Source organism: Neoarius graeffei, chromosome 15 (genome assembly GCF_027579695.1).
Source record: "Neoarius graeffei isolate fNeoGra1 chromosome 15, fNeoGra1.pri, whole genome shotgun sequence".
In the NCBI taxonomy this organism is placed as follows: Eukaryota; Metazoa; Chordata; class Actinopteri; order Siluriformes; family Ariidae; genus Neoarius; species Neoarius graeffei.
This window is the reverse complement of record NC_083583.1, coordinates 19,608,094-19,624,757: the sequence shown is the minus strand read 5'-3', so window position 1 is coordinate 19,624,757 and position 16,664 is coordinate 19,608,094. Positions and strand designations below refer to the sequence as shown.

The 16,664-nt window shown below is 43.9% G+C and overlaps 1 protein-coding gene and 1 long non-coding RNA gene across 2 annotated transcripts; one reads left to right on the top strand and one right to left on the bottom strand.

The window, feature by feature from the left end:
- Positions 1–9,812: 9,812 nt before the first annotated feature.
- rassf10b (Ras association domain family member 10b) lies at positions 9,813–11,858 on the bottom strand. Its single transcript, XM_060940440.1, has one exon. The coding sequence runs from the start codon at positions 11,628–11,630 to the stop codon at positions 10,281–10,283; it is 1,350 nt and encodes a 449-aa protein (XP_060796423.1). The 5' UTR covers positions 11,631–11,858; the 3' UTR covers positions 9,813–10,280.
- Positions 11,859–12,486: 628 nt separating this feature from the next.
- Positions 12,487–13,794, top strand: LOC132898773 (uncharacterized). The gene is made up of 3 exons (XR_009656580.1): positions 12,487–12,520; positions 13,035–13,271; positions 13,477–13,794. It is a non-coding gene; the product is annotated as an uncharacterized LOC132898773 (long non-coding RNA).
- The last annotated feature ends 2,870 nt before the right edge of the window (positions 13,795–16,664 follow it).

Here is a 16,664-nt window from a genome sequence, read left to right as displayed (position 1 = left end):
AAGTCAGTACAAAAACATTTTAGAGTTCCAAATGTTCATTTTCCAGCACAAAATTAAATGCTACAGAAACAAAAAATGTTTGCGTCTGAGCAGCATATTACATCAGAGATGACTTTTCAGATTAAAAAAGAAAACATAATGAAGGTTACTGGGTTTTTGTGCAAAATTAAGATGCGAGTGTGACAGTCAAAGTGTCCAGAAGAACTGTGGCTGGTTCTGCAAGATGCTCAGTAAACCCTACAGCTCATTTCCTTATAAAACTGCACTCATTGGACCTGAGACTACTACAACCCCAATTCCAAAAAAGTTGGGACGCTGTGTAAACTGTAAATAAAAACAGAATGTGATAATTAGCAAATCATGGAAACCTTATATTTCATAGAAAATAGTACAAAGACAACATATCAAATGTTGAAACTGAGAAATTTTATTGTTTTTTTGAAAAATATACAAGTATGCTCATTTTTAAATTTGATGTCAGCAACACGTTTCAAAAAAGTTGGGACATGGACATGTTTACCACTGTGTTGCATCACCTCTACTTTTAACAAAACTCTCTGTAAATATTTGGGAACCGAAGAACCAATTGCTGCAGTTTTGACAGTGAAATGTCCCATTTTTGCCTGATATACAGTTTCAGTTGCTCAACAATTCAAGGTCTCCTTTGTTGTATTTTGCATGTCATAATGCACCAAATGTTTTCAATGAGAGACAGGTCTGGACTGCAGCAGGCCAGTTTAGCACCCAGACTCTCTTATTATGGAGCTAAATATTGACTTTTTTCATTTATTATGGCTTACTGCTGTTTATAGTATTTTTTTTTATGTTGAAACATTTCATTTTATTTTTTAAGCCATTTTTGGACTACAGCATTTCTTTACATGTGCCGAAGACTCTTGCATAGTACTGTACATTAAGGTCCAATTATGTACCTTCAGTTATTTTAAAGATACTCTATATTCACATTTCCAGGTGAAAGATACATACTAAAAGTACCACAGCAACAAGAAAAGTAAAATTTGGTACCTTTTGGTTTTTGAGACTGTTCAGTGGTACCAAAAAGAGTACATCTATTGGGGAAGCCATGGCCAAATGGTTAAACAGCTTTGGGACCAAAAGGATGCTGGTTTGATTCCCTGAATCAGTAAGACTGGGTCAAGTATCCTTGAGCAAGGCACCTAACCCCCAACTGCTCCAGTAAGAGTGGTGGCGTACCTTGTGTCTGATTAGCCAAAGAAAAACTGATAATGCAATTATTAGTTCAGGTGAGAGCCAGGCCATAATAATATTGTCCCATTAGTATGCATCTTTTACATGGAAATGAAAACATAGTGTATCTTATTATTTTTTACCAGGCTGTGGATTGTCCAACAAGGAACAACAGGACAATTGACTTGCTGTATGCTAATGTGAGGGATGCATACAGAGTCACACCCCTCCCCCCACTAGGGAAGTCTGACCACAGCCTGGTTCTTCTACAGCCGAAGTACACCCCCCTGGTTCAAAGGCAGCCTGCAACAACTAGCTCCATCAGGAGGTGGTCCCCTGAAATGGAAGATGCCCTCAGGGACTGTTATGACATCATGGACTGGGATGTGCTGCTTAGCCCACACTGTGAGGACATAGAGGGGCTGACACACTGTCTGACGTGTCACACCTTAACTTCTGTGCAGACGTGGTCTCCCCCGCTAAGACTGTACAGTGTTACCCTAATAACAAGCCATGGGTAACACAAGAAGTCAAAGCTGTCCTCAACAGGAAGAAGGCCGCCTTCAGGAGCAGGGATAGGGAGGCGATGAAAGCAGCACAACAGGAGGTAAAATGCTGCGTGAGGGAAGCTAAGGACAGCTACAGGAGAAAGGTGGAGCAGAAGCTGAAGGAGAACAGCATGAGGGAGGTCTGGGAAGGTGTGAAAACCATCACAGGCCACAATACAAAGACCAGAGTCGTTGAGGGGACAGTGGAGAGGGCGAATGAGTTGAATGACTTTTTCAATCGGTTCAACCAGCCCACGTCCCCCCTACCCTCTCCCTCACTGCAGCCATCTCTCCTTCTTCCCTCAACACACCTCCCCCCAGTCATCACAGCAGCCCCCTCCTCCCCCACCTCAACACAGACTCCTCCATGCTTTACTGCAGACCAGGTCAGAGGTCAACTGAGGAAGCTTCACCCCAGGAAAGCAGCAGGCCCGGACAAGGTGTGTCCCCGACTACTGAAGACCTGTGCTGCTGAACTGGGTGAACCACTCCAACGCATCTTCAACCTCAGCCTGCAGCTGGGGAGAGTGCCAACCCTCTGGAAGACATCATTCCCAAAAAGAATCGGCCCAGCGAGCTGAACAACTTCCGACCGGTGGCACTCACTTCACATCTGATGAAGACATTGGAGCGTCTCTTCCTCAGCCTCCTCAGACCCCAGGTACAACATGCCCAGGACTGTCTGCAGTTTGCGTACCAGGCAGGTGTCGGTGTGGAAGACGCCATCCTCTACCTGCTACACCGAGCCCACTCGCATCTGGATAAGGGAAATGGCACAGTGAGGATCCTCTTCTTGGACTTCTCGAGTGCCTTCAACACCATCCAGCCCCTATTGCTTCAGGACAAATTGAACAGGATGCAAGTGGACCCCTGCCTGGTTACCTGGATCTCCAGCTACCTCACTGACAGGCCGCAGTACGTCAGGCTGAAGGACATCATGTCTGACACTGTGATTAGCAGCACCGGAGCACCCCAGGGCACGGTGCTGGCCCCTCTTCTCTTCACCCTGTATACCGCGGACTTCTGCTACAACTCGGAGCTGTGTCACATTCAGAAGTTTGCCGATGACACAGCCATCGTTGAGTGTATCAGTGACGACAGAGAGGAGGAGTCCTGGTGAGGGACTTTGCTGTGTGGTGCAACAGGAACCATCTGCAGCTCAACACCTCGAAGACCAAGGAGCTGGTCATTGACTTTGGGAGGTCCAGACCAAGGTCATGACCAGTTCTGATCAAGAGAGTCGAGGTGGAGGCTGTGGATTCCTACAAGTACCTCGGGCTGTGGCTGGACAGCAAGCTGGACTGGACTTGCAACACCAAACACTTATACAGGAAGGGACAGAGCAGGCTATACTTCCTTAGGAGGCTGTGGTCCTTTAACATCTGCAGGAAACTCCTGTGGATGTTCTATCAGTCTGTGGTCGCCAGTGTCCTGTTTTACACTGTGGTGTGCTGGGGAGGCAGCACATCCAAGAAGGACACATCTAGGCTGGACAAACTGATCAGGCAGGCCGGCTCTGTGGTCGGCATGAAGCTGGATGAAGCTGGACTCTCTGGTAACGGTGGCAGAGAAGAGGACTATGGACAAACTATTGAACATCATGGACGATGCCAGTCACCCTCTGCACACTGTCATCAGCAGCCAGAGGAGCCTGTTCAGTGACAGAATGCTCCTTCCCAAGTGCAGGATGAACAAACTTAAAAACTCCTTTGTCCCTCACGCCATCAGACTGTACAGCTCCTCTCTGGGGGGGAGGAGGGGTAACAGGAGGACAGAGGATGGGAAGGAGCAGTAGCCTAGCCTAACAATAAGCAATACCGGACAACGTGCAGTATAATGTGTAATATCTCTCCTGCCGCCACCCCCCCCTTTTTTTTCCCCTCCTTCCCCCCTTCCCCATATCTTATTCTTTTTATATTTGTATATGTAAATAATTTATTTAATTTATCTAGAAGTTTTCTCTATTTATTTTCTCTGTTTATCTGTAATGATGCTGCTGGAATTTTAATTTCCCTGAGGGAACCCACCCAAAGGGATCAATAAAGTTTGATCTAATCTAATTATTAAATCTGAAGGATTACTGATGTATCGTTTAAATCTTTACTTTAAAAGCTAGGGTGGCATGGTGGTGTAGTGGTTAGCGCTGTCGCCTCACAGCAAGAAGGTCCTGGGTTCGAGCCCCGGGGCCGGCAAGGGCCTTTCTGTGTGGAGTTTGCATGTTCTCCCCGTGTCCGCGTGGGTTTCCTCCGGGTGCTCCGGTTTCCCCCACAGTCCAAAGACATGCAGGTTAGGTTAACTAGTGACTCTAAATTGACCGTAGGTGTGAGTGGGAATGGTTGTCTGTGTCTATGTGTCAGCCCTGTGATGACCTGGCGACTTGTCCAGGGTGTACCCTGCCTTTCGCCCGTAGTCAGCTGGGATAGGCTCCAGCTTGCCTGCGACCCTGTAGAAGAATAAAGCGGCTAGAGATGATGAGATGAAGTTTTCTCTATTTATTTTCTCTGTTTATCTGTAATGATGCTGCTGGAATTTTAATTTCCCTGAGGGAACCCACCCAAAGGGATCAATAAAGTTTGATCTAATCTAATTATTAAATCAGAAGGATTACTGATGTATCGTTTAAATCTTTACTTTAAAAGCTAGGGCGGCACGGTGGTGTAGTGGTTAGCGCTGTCGCCTCACAGCAAGAAGGTCCGGGTTCGAGCCCCGTGGCCGGTGAGGGCCTTTCTGTGTGGAGTTTGCATGTTCTCCCCGTGTCCACGTGGGTTTCCTCCGGGTGCTCCGGTTTCCCCTACAGTCCAAAGACATGCAGATTAGGTTAACTGGTGACTCTAAATTGACCGTAGGTGTGAGTGGGAATGGTTGTCTGTGTCTATGTGTCAGCCCTGCGATGACCTGGTGACTTGTCCAGGGTGTACCCCGCCTTTCGCCCGTAGTCAGCTGGGATAGGCTCCAGCTTGCCTGCGACCCTGTAGAAGGATAAAAGCGGCTAGAGATAATGAGATGAGACTTTAAAAGCTAATTTAAGGTACTCTTAATGAACCTTTCCATTGAAAAGATGAAGCATATAATGGGTTGATTTTTCAAAAACATATTCAAAAATCCATAAATGTTTGTTACTTTCCAAATTCTCTCCTTTTCAAACCCATGTGTGTTTCATGGAAATGAAGTAATGAGCTGCAACCTGAACTGGCTTCCTTTCCTAAACTTATTATCCTGTTATCCACTGACAGATACAATTATAGATGCCTCTCTTGGTGCTGTTGTACAGTTTCCCCCACCTGCTTCAAAAATGCTTCGCATTATATGTTCTCTCATCTAGTCCCTTAAAAACACTTTATTTAGGGAGGTAACAAGGAGTGCAGAGAAGCTCATAGATCTCTGTCCCTGGCATGTTCCTCTAGTGGGATTCCCAGATGCTCCCACAACTATAACACCTCCCGGATAATTCTGCAAAGAACCTAGATCTTTCTCCCACTGAGTCGTTCCCGGTACACCAGCGGGAGGCAGGCAGGGGGTATCTTCATGTGTGAACCATCTCAAATGGCTCTTAGTTAACATAAGCAGTGGCTCTTTTCTGAGTTGCTTGAAAAGTGAGCCCAGACAAAAAGGAGAAAAGAAATCATTCCAGCTTCATGATTTAATTCTCATGAGTGTAGGGGAGGATGGGGACGTTGGTTGATTGGTAAATTCAGAGATTAACCTTCTGGCTCAGATCTCTCTCTCTCTCTCTCTCTCTCTCTCTCCAGTATTTTGGTAAGGAACCGACCCAATCTCACGCTTCCTCCTCCTTGTAAACAAAATGCCAAAATATTTAAACTCTTGGGAACATGCCATGTTTTTCTGGGAGAGCAGCATTAAATAATAATTTGATAATTAGGCTTGTACATTAAATGTACCAGAAACCTAACCGCCAAACTCACTATTGCAGTTGTTCCATCACTTTTGACATTTTTATGATGCTTATTGAAAAATTTCCAACATGCAAACAAACAAACAAACAAACACTACTGGATAAATACAGGGCCACAACCAGAATCAAATTTTAGCGAGGTCTATAAACACTCACCCTTATATCAAATGCTCTAAATATTTTCCTTCACCAGCCACTTTATTAGGAACACATGTATACCTTTATATTCATGCAATTATCCAATCAGTAGGTTATGTAGCAGCTGCATGGCATGGTTGTTGGTGCCACATGACCTGGTTTGGGTATTTCAGAAATGGCAGATCTCCTGGGATTTTCATGCATAACTGAAACCGAAGTGTCATCTGGTCTTTTCCCAATGTTCAGCTGTCCAGTTTCAGTGACCTTCTGTCCATCGTAGACTCAGATTCCTGTTCTTGGCTGATAGGATTGTGGTCTTCTGCTGTCGTACCACATCTGCCTCAAAGTTCTATGTGTTGTGCTTTCGGAGATGCTTTTCTGCTCATCATGATTGCAACAAGTGGTTATTTGAGTTATTACAGACTTCCTGTCAGCTCAAACCAGTCTGGCCATTCTGACACCAACAACCACACCATGGTCAAAGTTACTGAGATCGCATTTGTTCCCCTTTCTGATCTTTGGTGTGAACATTAACTGCAGCTCTTGGTCTGTATCGGTATGATGTTATGCATTGCACTGTTACCAGATTATTGGCTGATTAGACAAATTACATGAATGAACAGGTGTACAGTTCATAATAATGACAATAGTGATTGTATATCATAGGTATATCAAATGTTATATCCTTCATCAAAAATTCCCTTGCAGGGATTGGCCAAGGATGGCTCACTTGACATAAAATAGTTCCACCATTGATTAAGCAATGTATCTTGTGACGTCAAAAATAAAAAATAAAAATGGATATGGTGTGAGTCAGTCATGGTATATCCTGGATATACTATGAACTAACGTCACAATTTCAAGCTATACGGCCAACTCAAGGTTTTGGGTTGTTTGTTTGTTTGTTTGTTTGTTTGTTTGTTTGTTTGTTTGTTTGTTTGTTTGTTTGTTTAACAATAAAGATGGACAAAAATAGAAGTCATTAATATAATCAAAACAAAAACATTAACATTTTGGCCAGGGGGATTTTCAACTGAACACATTAAAATAACCACACAAATCAATAATTTTAACAGCTTTCTGATTTTGAGAGTCAGTAATTGTTTTTATGTTCTGCTTGGTCTCTTTTCAAACACCAAAGATGACAGTTGAGTAACTGACTTTAGTCACAGCTGTGGCTCCATGAGCATTTCTGTGTGTGTAGATCTATGGATCATGCAGGGATGTGATTTTTCCGCGAATTCGCGGAATTCCGCTTTTTTCACCTCAAAACTTGAAAAAAAAATGTTTCCGATTTTTCCCTCAAATCCACATTCGTATCCTATTCGTTCCAACTTTGTTTGAAAGATGGCAGCCTCGGATTTGCATCTTTATGCCTCGATCATGGAGGCTGCCATCTTTCAAGTCTTTGAAGCGAGCGCGTTCATTGGTTGTTACAAAGCGATGGGCCAATCACGTACCTCGTTTCATCTCATTGACGTAATTACGTCATTTACGCAATTACGTCATTGAGATGAAACGAGGTACGTGATTGGCCCATCGCTCTGTAACAACCAATGAACGCGCTTGTTAACTGTACGTAAGCTCGCTTCAAACAAAGAGTTGAAAGATGGCAGCCTCTGTGATCGAGCGTAAAGATGCAAATCGAGTCAAAGAAATCGACAGAATAGTGAAAAACAAGTTCCGCTGGGAATGGTTGGAGAAAGAGGTTGCTACAGACATTGGACATAAGACTGTGAGACATTTGTTCAGCGATTTCGTTCTTTGGGGAGAGGGCAGAGGTCTCTGGCTGTCAAGTTTGGGGATACTGGGACCTCCCCTGCCCGAGCTACGAGTGTCCAAAGTCGGGATAGAAACGAAACCTAAGCGGAGCGCCGCGGCTCGCCTCGGGGCGACTTACGTCCCAAGGCTAGCTGGCCCTGCTCGCGCTGGTTCTTTGGGGGGGGTGAGAGTGAGTGTGTGTGTGAGTGAGTGAGTGAGTGTGTGTGTGTGTGAGTGAGTGAGTGAGAGTGAGTGTGTGAGAGAGTGTGTGAGAGAGAGAGTGACCGTGTGTGTCAGAGTTGCATGTTGACCATTAAATTGGCTTGAATTTGTTAATCATGACAAGTTTTTTCTTGTGTGTTTTGCTTGCCATTTTAGTACAATTTTTAAGTCAGAAAAACCCAGGAGCTTCGGGGGGCTTCCCCCCTTGTCCCCCCACCAGGGCGCTGCCCTGGACCAGCTGGGGGCCTGTGGCCCCCAGACCCCCGCCTAAAATTTTCAGATAATTTCACCAGCCCCAAATCACATCCCTGATCATGATCATGCTGAGTGAGGCAAGTGATAGCATGGTTAAAAAAAAAGTTATTAATTTAACATTTTTTTAAAGGTTAAAAAAGCGATAGCATGGTACATTGCACATGTGCAGGTCAAAGGTCGCACTGATGTAAACAACAAACATGGCTGCCTCCAGTGAGTTTATGCCGAGATTCAATCTCATAGATGAAAGTTAAAAGTTAACACTTTTTTTTATTTTGGAATTTTTTGATGAGGGATATAACTCTAATATACCATGCACTGAGAGGCACCGAGAATTATGAATTCTCTTCAGTTTCTGGCATAGTACTATTTTCATCAGGGCTGTGCCTCTCACAAAATAGTACTATGCCAGTCACCTCAGAGAATCCATAATTATCTGAGTTTCTCAGTGCATGATATATTAGAGTATTATTCTGTCCACATTCACTGGATATGAGCAATCGCATGCTCTGATTGGCTACTCTACTACTAGGCTATCAGCTCATATACTGTGAGTAGAGAAACAAATGGCAGAACATGTTGCTGAACCAACTGAGGATGAAATAAAAACTCTACTCGAAAACAAAGCCCCCCCCCAAAAAAAAAAAAATCAACAAAATATGGAATGAAAGTATTTGATGGTAAGAACGTATCTTTTTTTTCAATCTTGTTGCTACGCTCCTCGTTGGCTATCAGCTCATGTACGACTCGATTTCGTGGAATAACGGTTAATTAGCTTGTAATATGTGCATTGCATACCTCTCAACAAGAAGTTACAATTTGATAGCAATAGTTCATAAACTCAAGAGTCCTCAGTTGAAGCTGCTGTCCTCAGCAGCTCTGAGGTCAGTTAAGAACCAATTCCCGCTGCCGATTTTGTCTTACAAGGTTTTTCTGAATAATACACTACATTTTACCACCACATCATCAGAATGTCATGCCCTGTGTCCGAAATCACTCCCTACACACTATATAGGGCACTATATAGTGAGGATGCCATTTTGTAGTGCTGTCCAAAATGATAGTGAGGATTATTTACACCCTATATAGTGCATTCAAAGTATCCCACAATGCATCACGAAAAGTAGTATACAACGATGGTCACTAACCAAACTAATATATCCCATCATGCATTGCGGTCACGCTGAAAGAAATCAAATTAAAAGTCTCAAATTTGATTTAATAAAAGGCAGCCGCAAAGAAGAAAGTATTCAGCCTTGATTTAAAAGAACTGAAAGATGCAGGTACTTTGTATTTATTAATGTGGGAAATGCGCTCAGTATAATATGGATTTATCACAAAAACACATGCATGTATTTATTATTTTGAAAACCCACCAGCCGACTGATCTGGCACGTTTTAATTGTGTGACAGCAATGATGTAAATACCAGCACGACGGACTAGTGACCGAAAGCGTTTTTTTCATTTTACCAATGAGCTCACTATATAGTCCTCTATATAGTAATTCCCTATATACTGTAGGGAGTAGGGAGTAGTGAACAAGTGAGCGATTTCGGACACAAGGATGGTCTTCATATTGAATTTGACAAGTGCAGGTTCTACAGGAAGTTGAAAACAAAGCCCCAAAATTGAGTTCCAGACCTTGGATGTCGTTGTAGCTATAATGGCTAACATTACTCAAATCCTATTTTATTAACAAATTAAGTAGAGTGCAACTACGTATATCTGGAATTATAAGATTTATTTGATTTAAAATACAGGCTCGATAAACATTCTACCAGAATTTGTTTGGTCTTTACAATTATAGTGGGTTTTAATTAATTTATTTAATTAAGCACAAACTGTACCAGCTTTTTAAAACTGGAACGGTTTAAAGGAAGCGTCTGTGGTGTAACCTCAACAATTCCCTTCAGACTTGTGTACAAATGAACACTGATTTTGTCAACAGTAAAGCGTGGTACATGCGCGCGCACGCACACAAAAAACATGTATGATCTATGCAGTAATGACACTAATGACTAAGTGCACATTTGCCAGCAATATTATAATTAGTGTTTTTATATCACACAAACAACAGGTCAAAGGAGTCCAGGTGGTGATGATACACAATACAGCAAAATCTCCAGTGGTTTATTAAATCATACAGTGTCTATATCACTCCAGCGGGATACATACAAACACTCTTGATGTGTTAATTCAACTCGGGGGACTTTTTCTGTCCCCATGTGTGTTGCTATACAAGAGACTCAAACACAGGGGCAATGTCCGAGTCCTGGCTGTGCATGGAGCTGAGTCCTGTGTCTGAATCATCATCATTAGTGCTACATGCTTTAGCAGCAAGTCCTCTGGCCTGCTCGACCCATGCACCATGTCTGCTCGCTGTGTCTTCATCCACTCTATCAGCGTCCTTCAGCATGTCACACCTTCCCTCCTCCTCCTCCTCGTCCGCTTCATTCTCTAAATTGAGTGAGTCCACTTTTTCAAGCAAATCCCTCAGCTCTTTGTCTCTCGCCCTCCAGATCTCCTGCACCAAGTCCAGGTCATTTTTAACAGTCTCTAAATCTGTATTGAGCCTCAGGCCGATGTACAAACTCGTGTCCAGTTGAGTCCTAAGCCTCTCCTCTTCCAAGAGCAGATCGTCCTCAAGTGACGCGTCCACGTTTGGAGCCAATTCGCATTCCCATGTCGGATTTATGACCCTGAGCGTGCTATCATTTTCAAAATCCTTATTCGCCAGCCTCCGCTTCATCCATCTCTGGTTTAGCTCCTCTTGGATATCTCTGGTGATGCTGTCCAGAAGAACCTGACGATCAGTTAGATCTTCCTGCAGCCTGATGACCTCCTCACACTTTCGGGCGTACTCCTCTAGCTGAGCAAGCGTCTGTTCTCCATCGCTGGAGCGTGGATGCCTGGATGCAGCTCCCTCTACTAGGTAGGTCTCCTGGACGTAGTTGGCACCATGCGCTCTTACCCTGTCCAGGTGTACCTTGGCTTCATAGAGCTCGATCTCGCGGTCTAGCTCCTGGATGCGCTCCACCTGCTGCCGGATGGTGTGATCCTGCGAGACCACCAGATGCACGAGGGTCTCCATTCGTTCTGCATCCTTGCACTGCGCACGCGCACGCCTCTTATTGATCCGCTCCAGCTTCCTGAACGCTTTCCGAACCACGCGCCGTTGCTTCTCGGGCGACAGGGCCATGGTGGCTTGGCGCACGGTGCCCTCGCGCGCGCACGGGCTCTGCCGGCTGGGTACGAGCCGCGCCTCGGCGCTCCGCGGCGCGCTGCTGCCTAATGACGCGTCCTGCTTCACAAGCACGAAGCGCACGTTCTCCTGCTCCTCACCCCATGCGTTCCACAAGCGCAGGATTTTGGTCTTGTTGGGCAAAACGCGCTCGAACCCGCGCCACTTCTCCACAATGCAGTAAGAGCGCGTGGACGCGGACGCGGACGCGCGCCCGTGCAAGTTCTGTTCCTCCAGCAGGACTTTAATAACGTCCGCACACGTGGTGCGCTTAGACAAACCCGACACGACCTTCTCCTCCCTGCAAACCCACACGGAAATCTTGCTCTCTTCAGCCTCCATCTCTGGGACTCGAACTCATGAGAAGTTTTGTGCGCTGCCAGAAATCTCAGGATCCCCGCAACGGGTGTCAGGAAAACTCACAGCCGGCATAAATCCTGTGAAAAAAAATTTGTCTTGCAAAATGCAGATTGTTTGAAAACTAAATGGGCAACGAACAAACGTCCATGTGTTGGCCGTGACTGAGCGCGCGCTCACTTCACCCCGCGTCTCCTGCTCGCGAGCTCACTTTGCTGCTCCGCCGCTCTGTTTTGATGTCACGACTTCAAAGAAGGAATAAGCTCCACCCCTTTTTTCTGGGGGGAGGGGGGGGCGAGGAGTGCGCTGACTTGTTCAGACTTACACTACCGTTCAAAAGTTTGGGGTCACTTTGAAATGTCCTTATTTTTTTTTTTTTTTTGAAAGAAAAGCACTGTTCTTTTCCATACATGTCAACCTTTGGTCAATCAAACCTGTATAACCAGCCTCCAAAATCCGTATTTCCCTTATAAAATCCTTATAAGATGCAAATTAAAATAATTTACCTAAAATTTGAATGATAATTAACAATGATATATCCCAGTTACTTTTTCATCTCATCTCATCATCTCTAGCCGCTTTATCATAGGCGGTTTTAAACGGGGGCCAGGGGGGGCCAGTGCCCCTGTAAAATTGCTCCTGGCCCCTGTTGTGGCCCCTGTGCTGAACAGATAATAAGCTTTATTAATTTCGACGTGCGCTGGCTCGAAGATCGGAACTGACATGACAGAGTGTTCTACATGGACTCCTTAAAGCGCTGCACGCACACTGTTACCTGCAGCAGAAAGACCAGCAGCAGCGCGAATTGTAAACTTCGGACGTGAGAGATAACAGCTGCAGCCCTGCAAGAACTAGGCTATTGCAAAGAGGCGAAGGTAAGGAAAATTATTCAATTTTGTAACATCAGTGTTTGCACATATCCGTGTTTTACTGTTGTTGTTCACTACAATAATAAATCCGTTTTATTGCGCTTTCTTAAAAGTGCGTTGCACAGCAATAAGTAGCCTAACTTAATATTTTTGGGAAATGGGTAAAATAACCGACAGTGTTTAACCTTCTTGTAAAACTCGAATGGCCTTGTGATATGTAGAGGCTACATTCCTCTCCGTTTACTTTTTAGTATAGACCTACTGTAGGCTATCATCATGGAAAGGAGCAAGAAGGACATTATGGGGGGCGTCGTGGCTCAGGTGGTTAAGGCGCCATACCATGAATGCGGGCGACCCGGGTTCGATTCCGGCCCGAGGTCATTTCCCGATCCCTTCCCGTCTCTCTCTCCCGCTCATTTCCTGTCTCTACACTGTCCTATCCAATAAAGGTGCAAAAAGCCCAAAAAATATCTTTAAAAAAAAAAAAGAAGGACATTATGTCCTTTTTTGCCCCTATTAGCAAAAAGCAACATAGAGAGAGTAAGGAAGATGAAGATTATGAAAGAGGAGAGAGAGCCAGAGGTGGAGAGAGAGCCAGAGGTGGTGGTTGGAGAGGTGGAAAGTGAGGCATCTGAAAGGCAATCTGAGAGTGAGGATGAAGACATTCAGGATCAGATTGAGGGACAGAATGAGGGACAACCCAACGAGTCATTGGGACAACCAGATTCACCATGCATATCAAGTACAGCACCATCAGGTTTGTGATGTTGAACAAATGTGTGTGTGTGAGCAGTGTCGACCTACAATTCATATAGCCTACCCTGAAAGTGTGAAGTCTGAATAATAATTAATAAATATAAAATATAAATAATAGATATTATAATAAATGAATAAATGAGTAATGATAAATACATGTTGTTCTCAGTAGCACTCTCATATTTACTGTATTCATCTTTCTCCAGATATCAGCAAGTGCTTGGACGACACTCCAGTGCAGCCACATCTGAAGAAAAGATTCATTGTATGCAAAAATATAAATCTTATTTTACAAAAAAGAGAAACATGGTTTTAAGATTTATTGAGCACAATTTATTTTATGTTTAGGCTATTGAGACAGAATGTTTCTCTCATTGTATTTATGCTCAATGTATTTTGTTTTGGTTTTAAATAAACTAAACTAAACATTTTGAACGCTTAAATATTGCCATGTTTTGTCCATATGTGCCCCCCTGAAAAAACACTGGCCCCACCTCGGCCCCCCTAGTAATTTTGGTCTAGAACCGCCACTGCGCTTTATCCTTCTACAGGGTCGCAGGCAAGCTGGAGCCTATCCCAGCTGACTACGGGCGAAAGGCGGGGTACACCCTGGACAAGTCGCCAGGTCATCACAGGGCCGACACATAGACGCAGACAACCATTCACACTCACATTCACACCTACGGTCAATTTAGAGTCACCAGTTAACCTAACCTGCATGTCTTTGGACTGTGGGGGAAACCGGAGCACCCGGAGGAAGCCCACGCGGACACGGGGAGAACATGCAAACTCCGCACAGAAAGGCCCTCGCCGGCCCCGGGGCTCGAACCCAGGACCTTCTTGCTGTGAGGCGACAGCACTAACCACTACACCACCATGCTGCCCTCAAACTTCTGCTATTCACTTTAATTTTTTTATTTTATTTTAGTCTTTACACTAGTGAAACAAAATGTGCTCGTTAGTACTAAATAATGCTTCTAAGAGAATTCATGAACAAGTACTTTCGTACTATACTCAGCAAAAATAAAAACTTGACACTCATTATTTTTCAAATAATGTTTAGAAACTTTTCTTGAAAGAGTTCTTGTTGCGATTATGGTTAAATGCATTGTCAAGGGCATTACGTCACACATTCATTCTACTGGTCGGGCCTACGTAGCACGTGCGAGAGCACTGCACGCTAAAATCACTTTTCCACGTGACACAAGTGACGTGACCTATTGATACACGTGCAATTGCTGTGAGGCGACAGCGCTAACCACTACACCACCGTGCCGCCAACAATAAACCTTCAGAATGAATACAACCCCTGGCAAAAAGTATGGAATCACCAGTCTTGGATGAGCACTCATTCACACGTTTTATTCTGTAGAACAAACTCAGATCACAAACATGATACAATAATGAAGTCATTCCAAAGTGCACCTTCTTGGCCTTCAGAAACACTAAAAGAAATGAAGAAAAAGCATTGTGGAAGTCAGTAAATGTTACTTTTATAGACCAAGCACAGGGAAAAAAATATGGAATCACTCAATTCTGAGGAAAAAAAATATGGAATCATGAAAAACAGACAAACAAAAGAACATTCAAAACACATCACTAGTACTTAGTTGCTCCACCTCTGGCTTTTATAACGGCTTGCAGTCTCTTAGGCATGGACTTGATGAGTGACAAACAGTATTCTTCATCAATCTGGTGCCAACTCTCTTTGATTGCAGTTGCCAGATCGGCTTTGCAGGCCGGAGCCTTGTCGTGGACCATTTTTTTCAATTTCCACCACAAGTTTTCTATTGGGTTGAGATCTGGACTATTTGCAGGCCATGACATTGACTGGATGTGTCTTTCACCAAGGAATGCTTTCACAGTTTTTGCTCTATGGCATAATGCATTGTCATCTTGGAAAATTATTTCATCATCCCCAAACATTTCAATTGAAGGGATAAGAAAACTGTCCAAAATGTCAATGTAAACCTGTGCATTTATTGAAGAAGTACCCACAGCCATCTCCCCAGTGCCTTTGCCTGACATGCAGCCCCATATCATCAAAGATTGTGGAAATTTGGATGTTTTCTTCAGGCAGTCCTCTTCATAAATCTCACTGGAACGGCACCAAGCAAAAGTTCCAGCATCACCTTGTCCAATGCAGATTCGTGATTCATCACTGAAGATAACTTTCATCCAGTCATCCACAGTCCATGATTGCTTCTCCTTAGCCCATTGTAGTCTTGTTCTTTTCTGTTGAGGTGTCAATGATGGTTTTCTTTTAGCTTTCCTATATGAAAATCCCATTTCCTTTAGGCGATTTCTCACGGTTCGGTCACATACTTGTACATTGACTCCAGCTTCCTCCCATTTATGCTTCATTTGTTTTGTTGTACTTTTTCGGTTTTCAAGACATATGGCCTTAAGTTTTTTGTCTTGACGCTTTGATGTCTTCCTTGGTCTATCAGTACGCTTGGCTTTAAAAACCTTCCCATGCTGTTTGTACTTGGTCCATATCTTAGATACAGCTGACTGTGAACAGCCCACATCTTTGGCAACCATGCGAGAAGAGTTACCTTCTTTAAGAAGTTTGACAATCCTCTCTTTTGTTTCAAGAGACATCTCTCTTGTTGGAGCCATGATTCTTGCCAATCCACTTGGTCCAGCAGCCCTCCAAGGTGTGATAACTGCGCTGTTTCTAACTGCAGACTAACGAGCAGATCTAATCTGAGGCAGGTGTCAATTTAGGGAAAGGAAATTGACTGGGTGAGTCCTTATTTTCTACCTGAAAATTGAGTGATTCCATATTTTTTTCCCTGTGCTTGGTCTATAAAAGTAGCATTTGCTGACTATCACAATGTATTTTCTTCGTTTATTTTAGTGTTTCTGAAGGCCAAGAAGTTGCACTTTGGAATGACTTTATTATTGTATCATGTTTGTGATCTCAGTTTGTTCTGCAGAATAAAACGTCTGAATGAGTGCTCATCCAAGACTGGTGATTCCATACTTTTTGCCAGGGGTTGTACAAAGCTCCATTGTTCGACAAAAACACAAAGTGTCACTCTAATGTTCTGAATTGTACTCCATGACAGCTTTTTTAGCAGTCTGCACCAATACCTCACGAGGCTGTATGTCACAGCAAGTGTCTGTGGTGATCTTGCCAGAGTGCCCGTTCAGAATCTTTTCAGTCGCTAGTGAAAGTCGCTCAGGTGGAAATACGCGTTTCAAACAAAACGTTACTTCGCGGTTGGCGGGATTCTCGCAATGCGGTGTGCGCATGATCAGAAGTGGAACGAAGTCTCGCTACCACAAGATAACGCGCGATTTCATAAGACTCTTTACTGGCTGTCAGTGCTTTCTGTGGTGTACAGTACGTTTGTAAATGTTATGCTCTCTTATCATCGTGGGAATT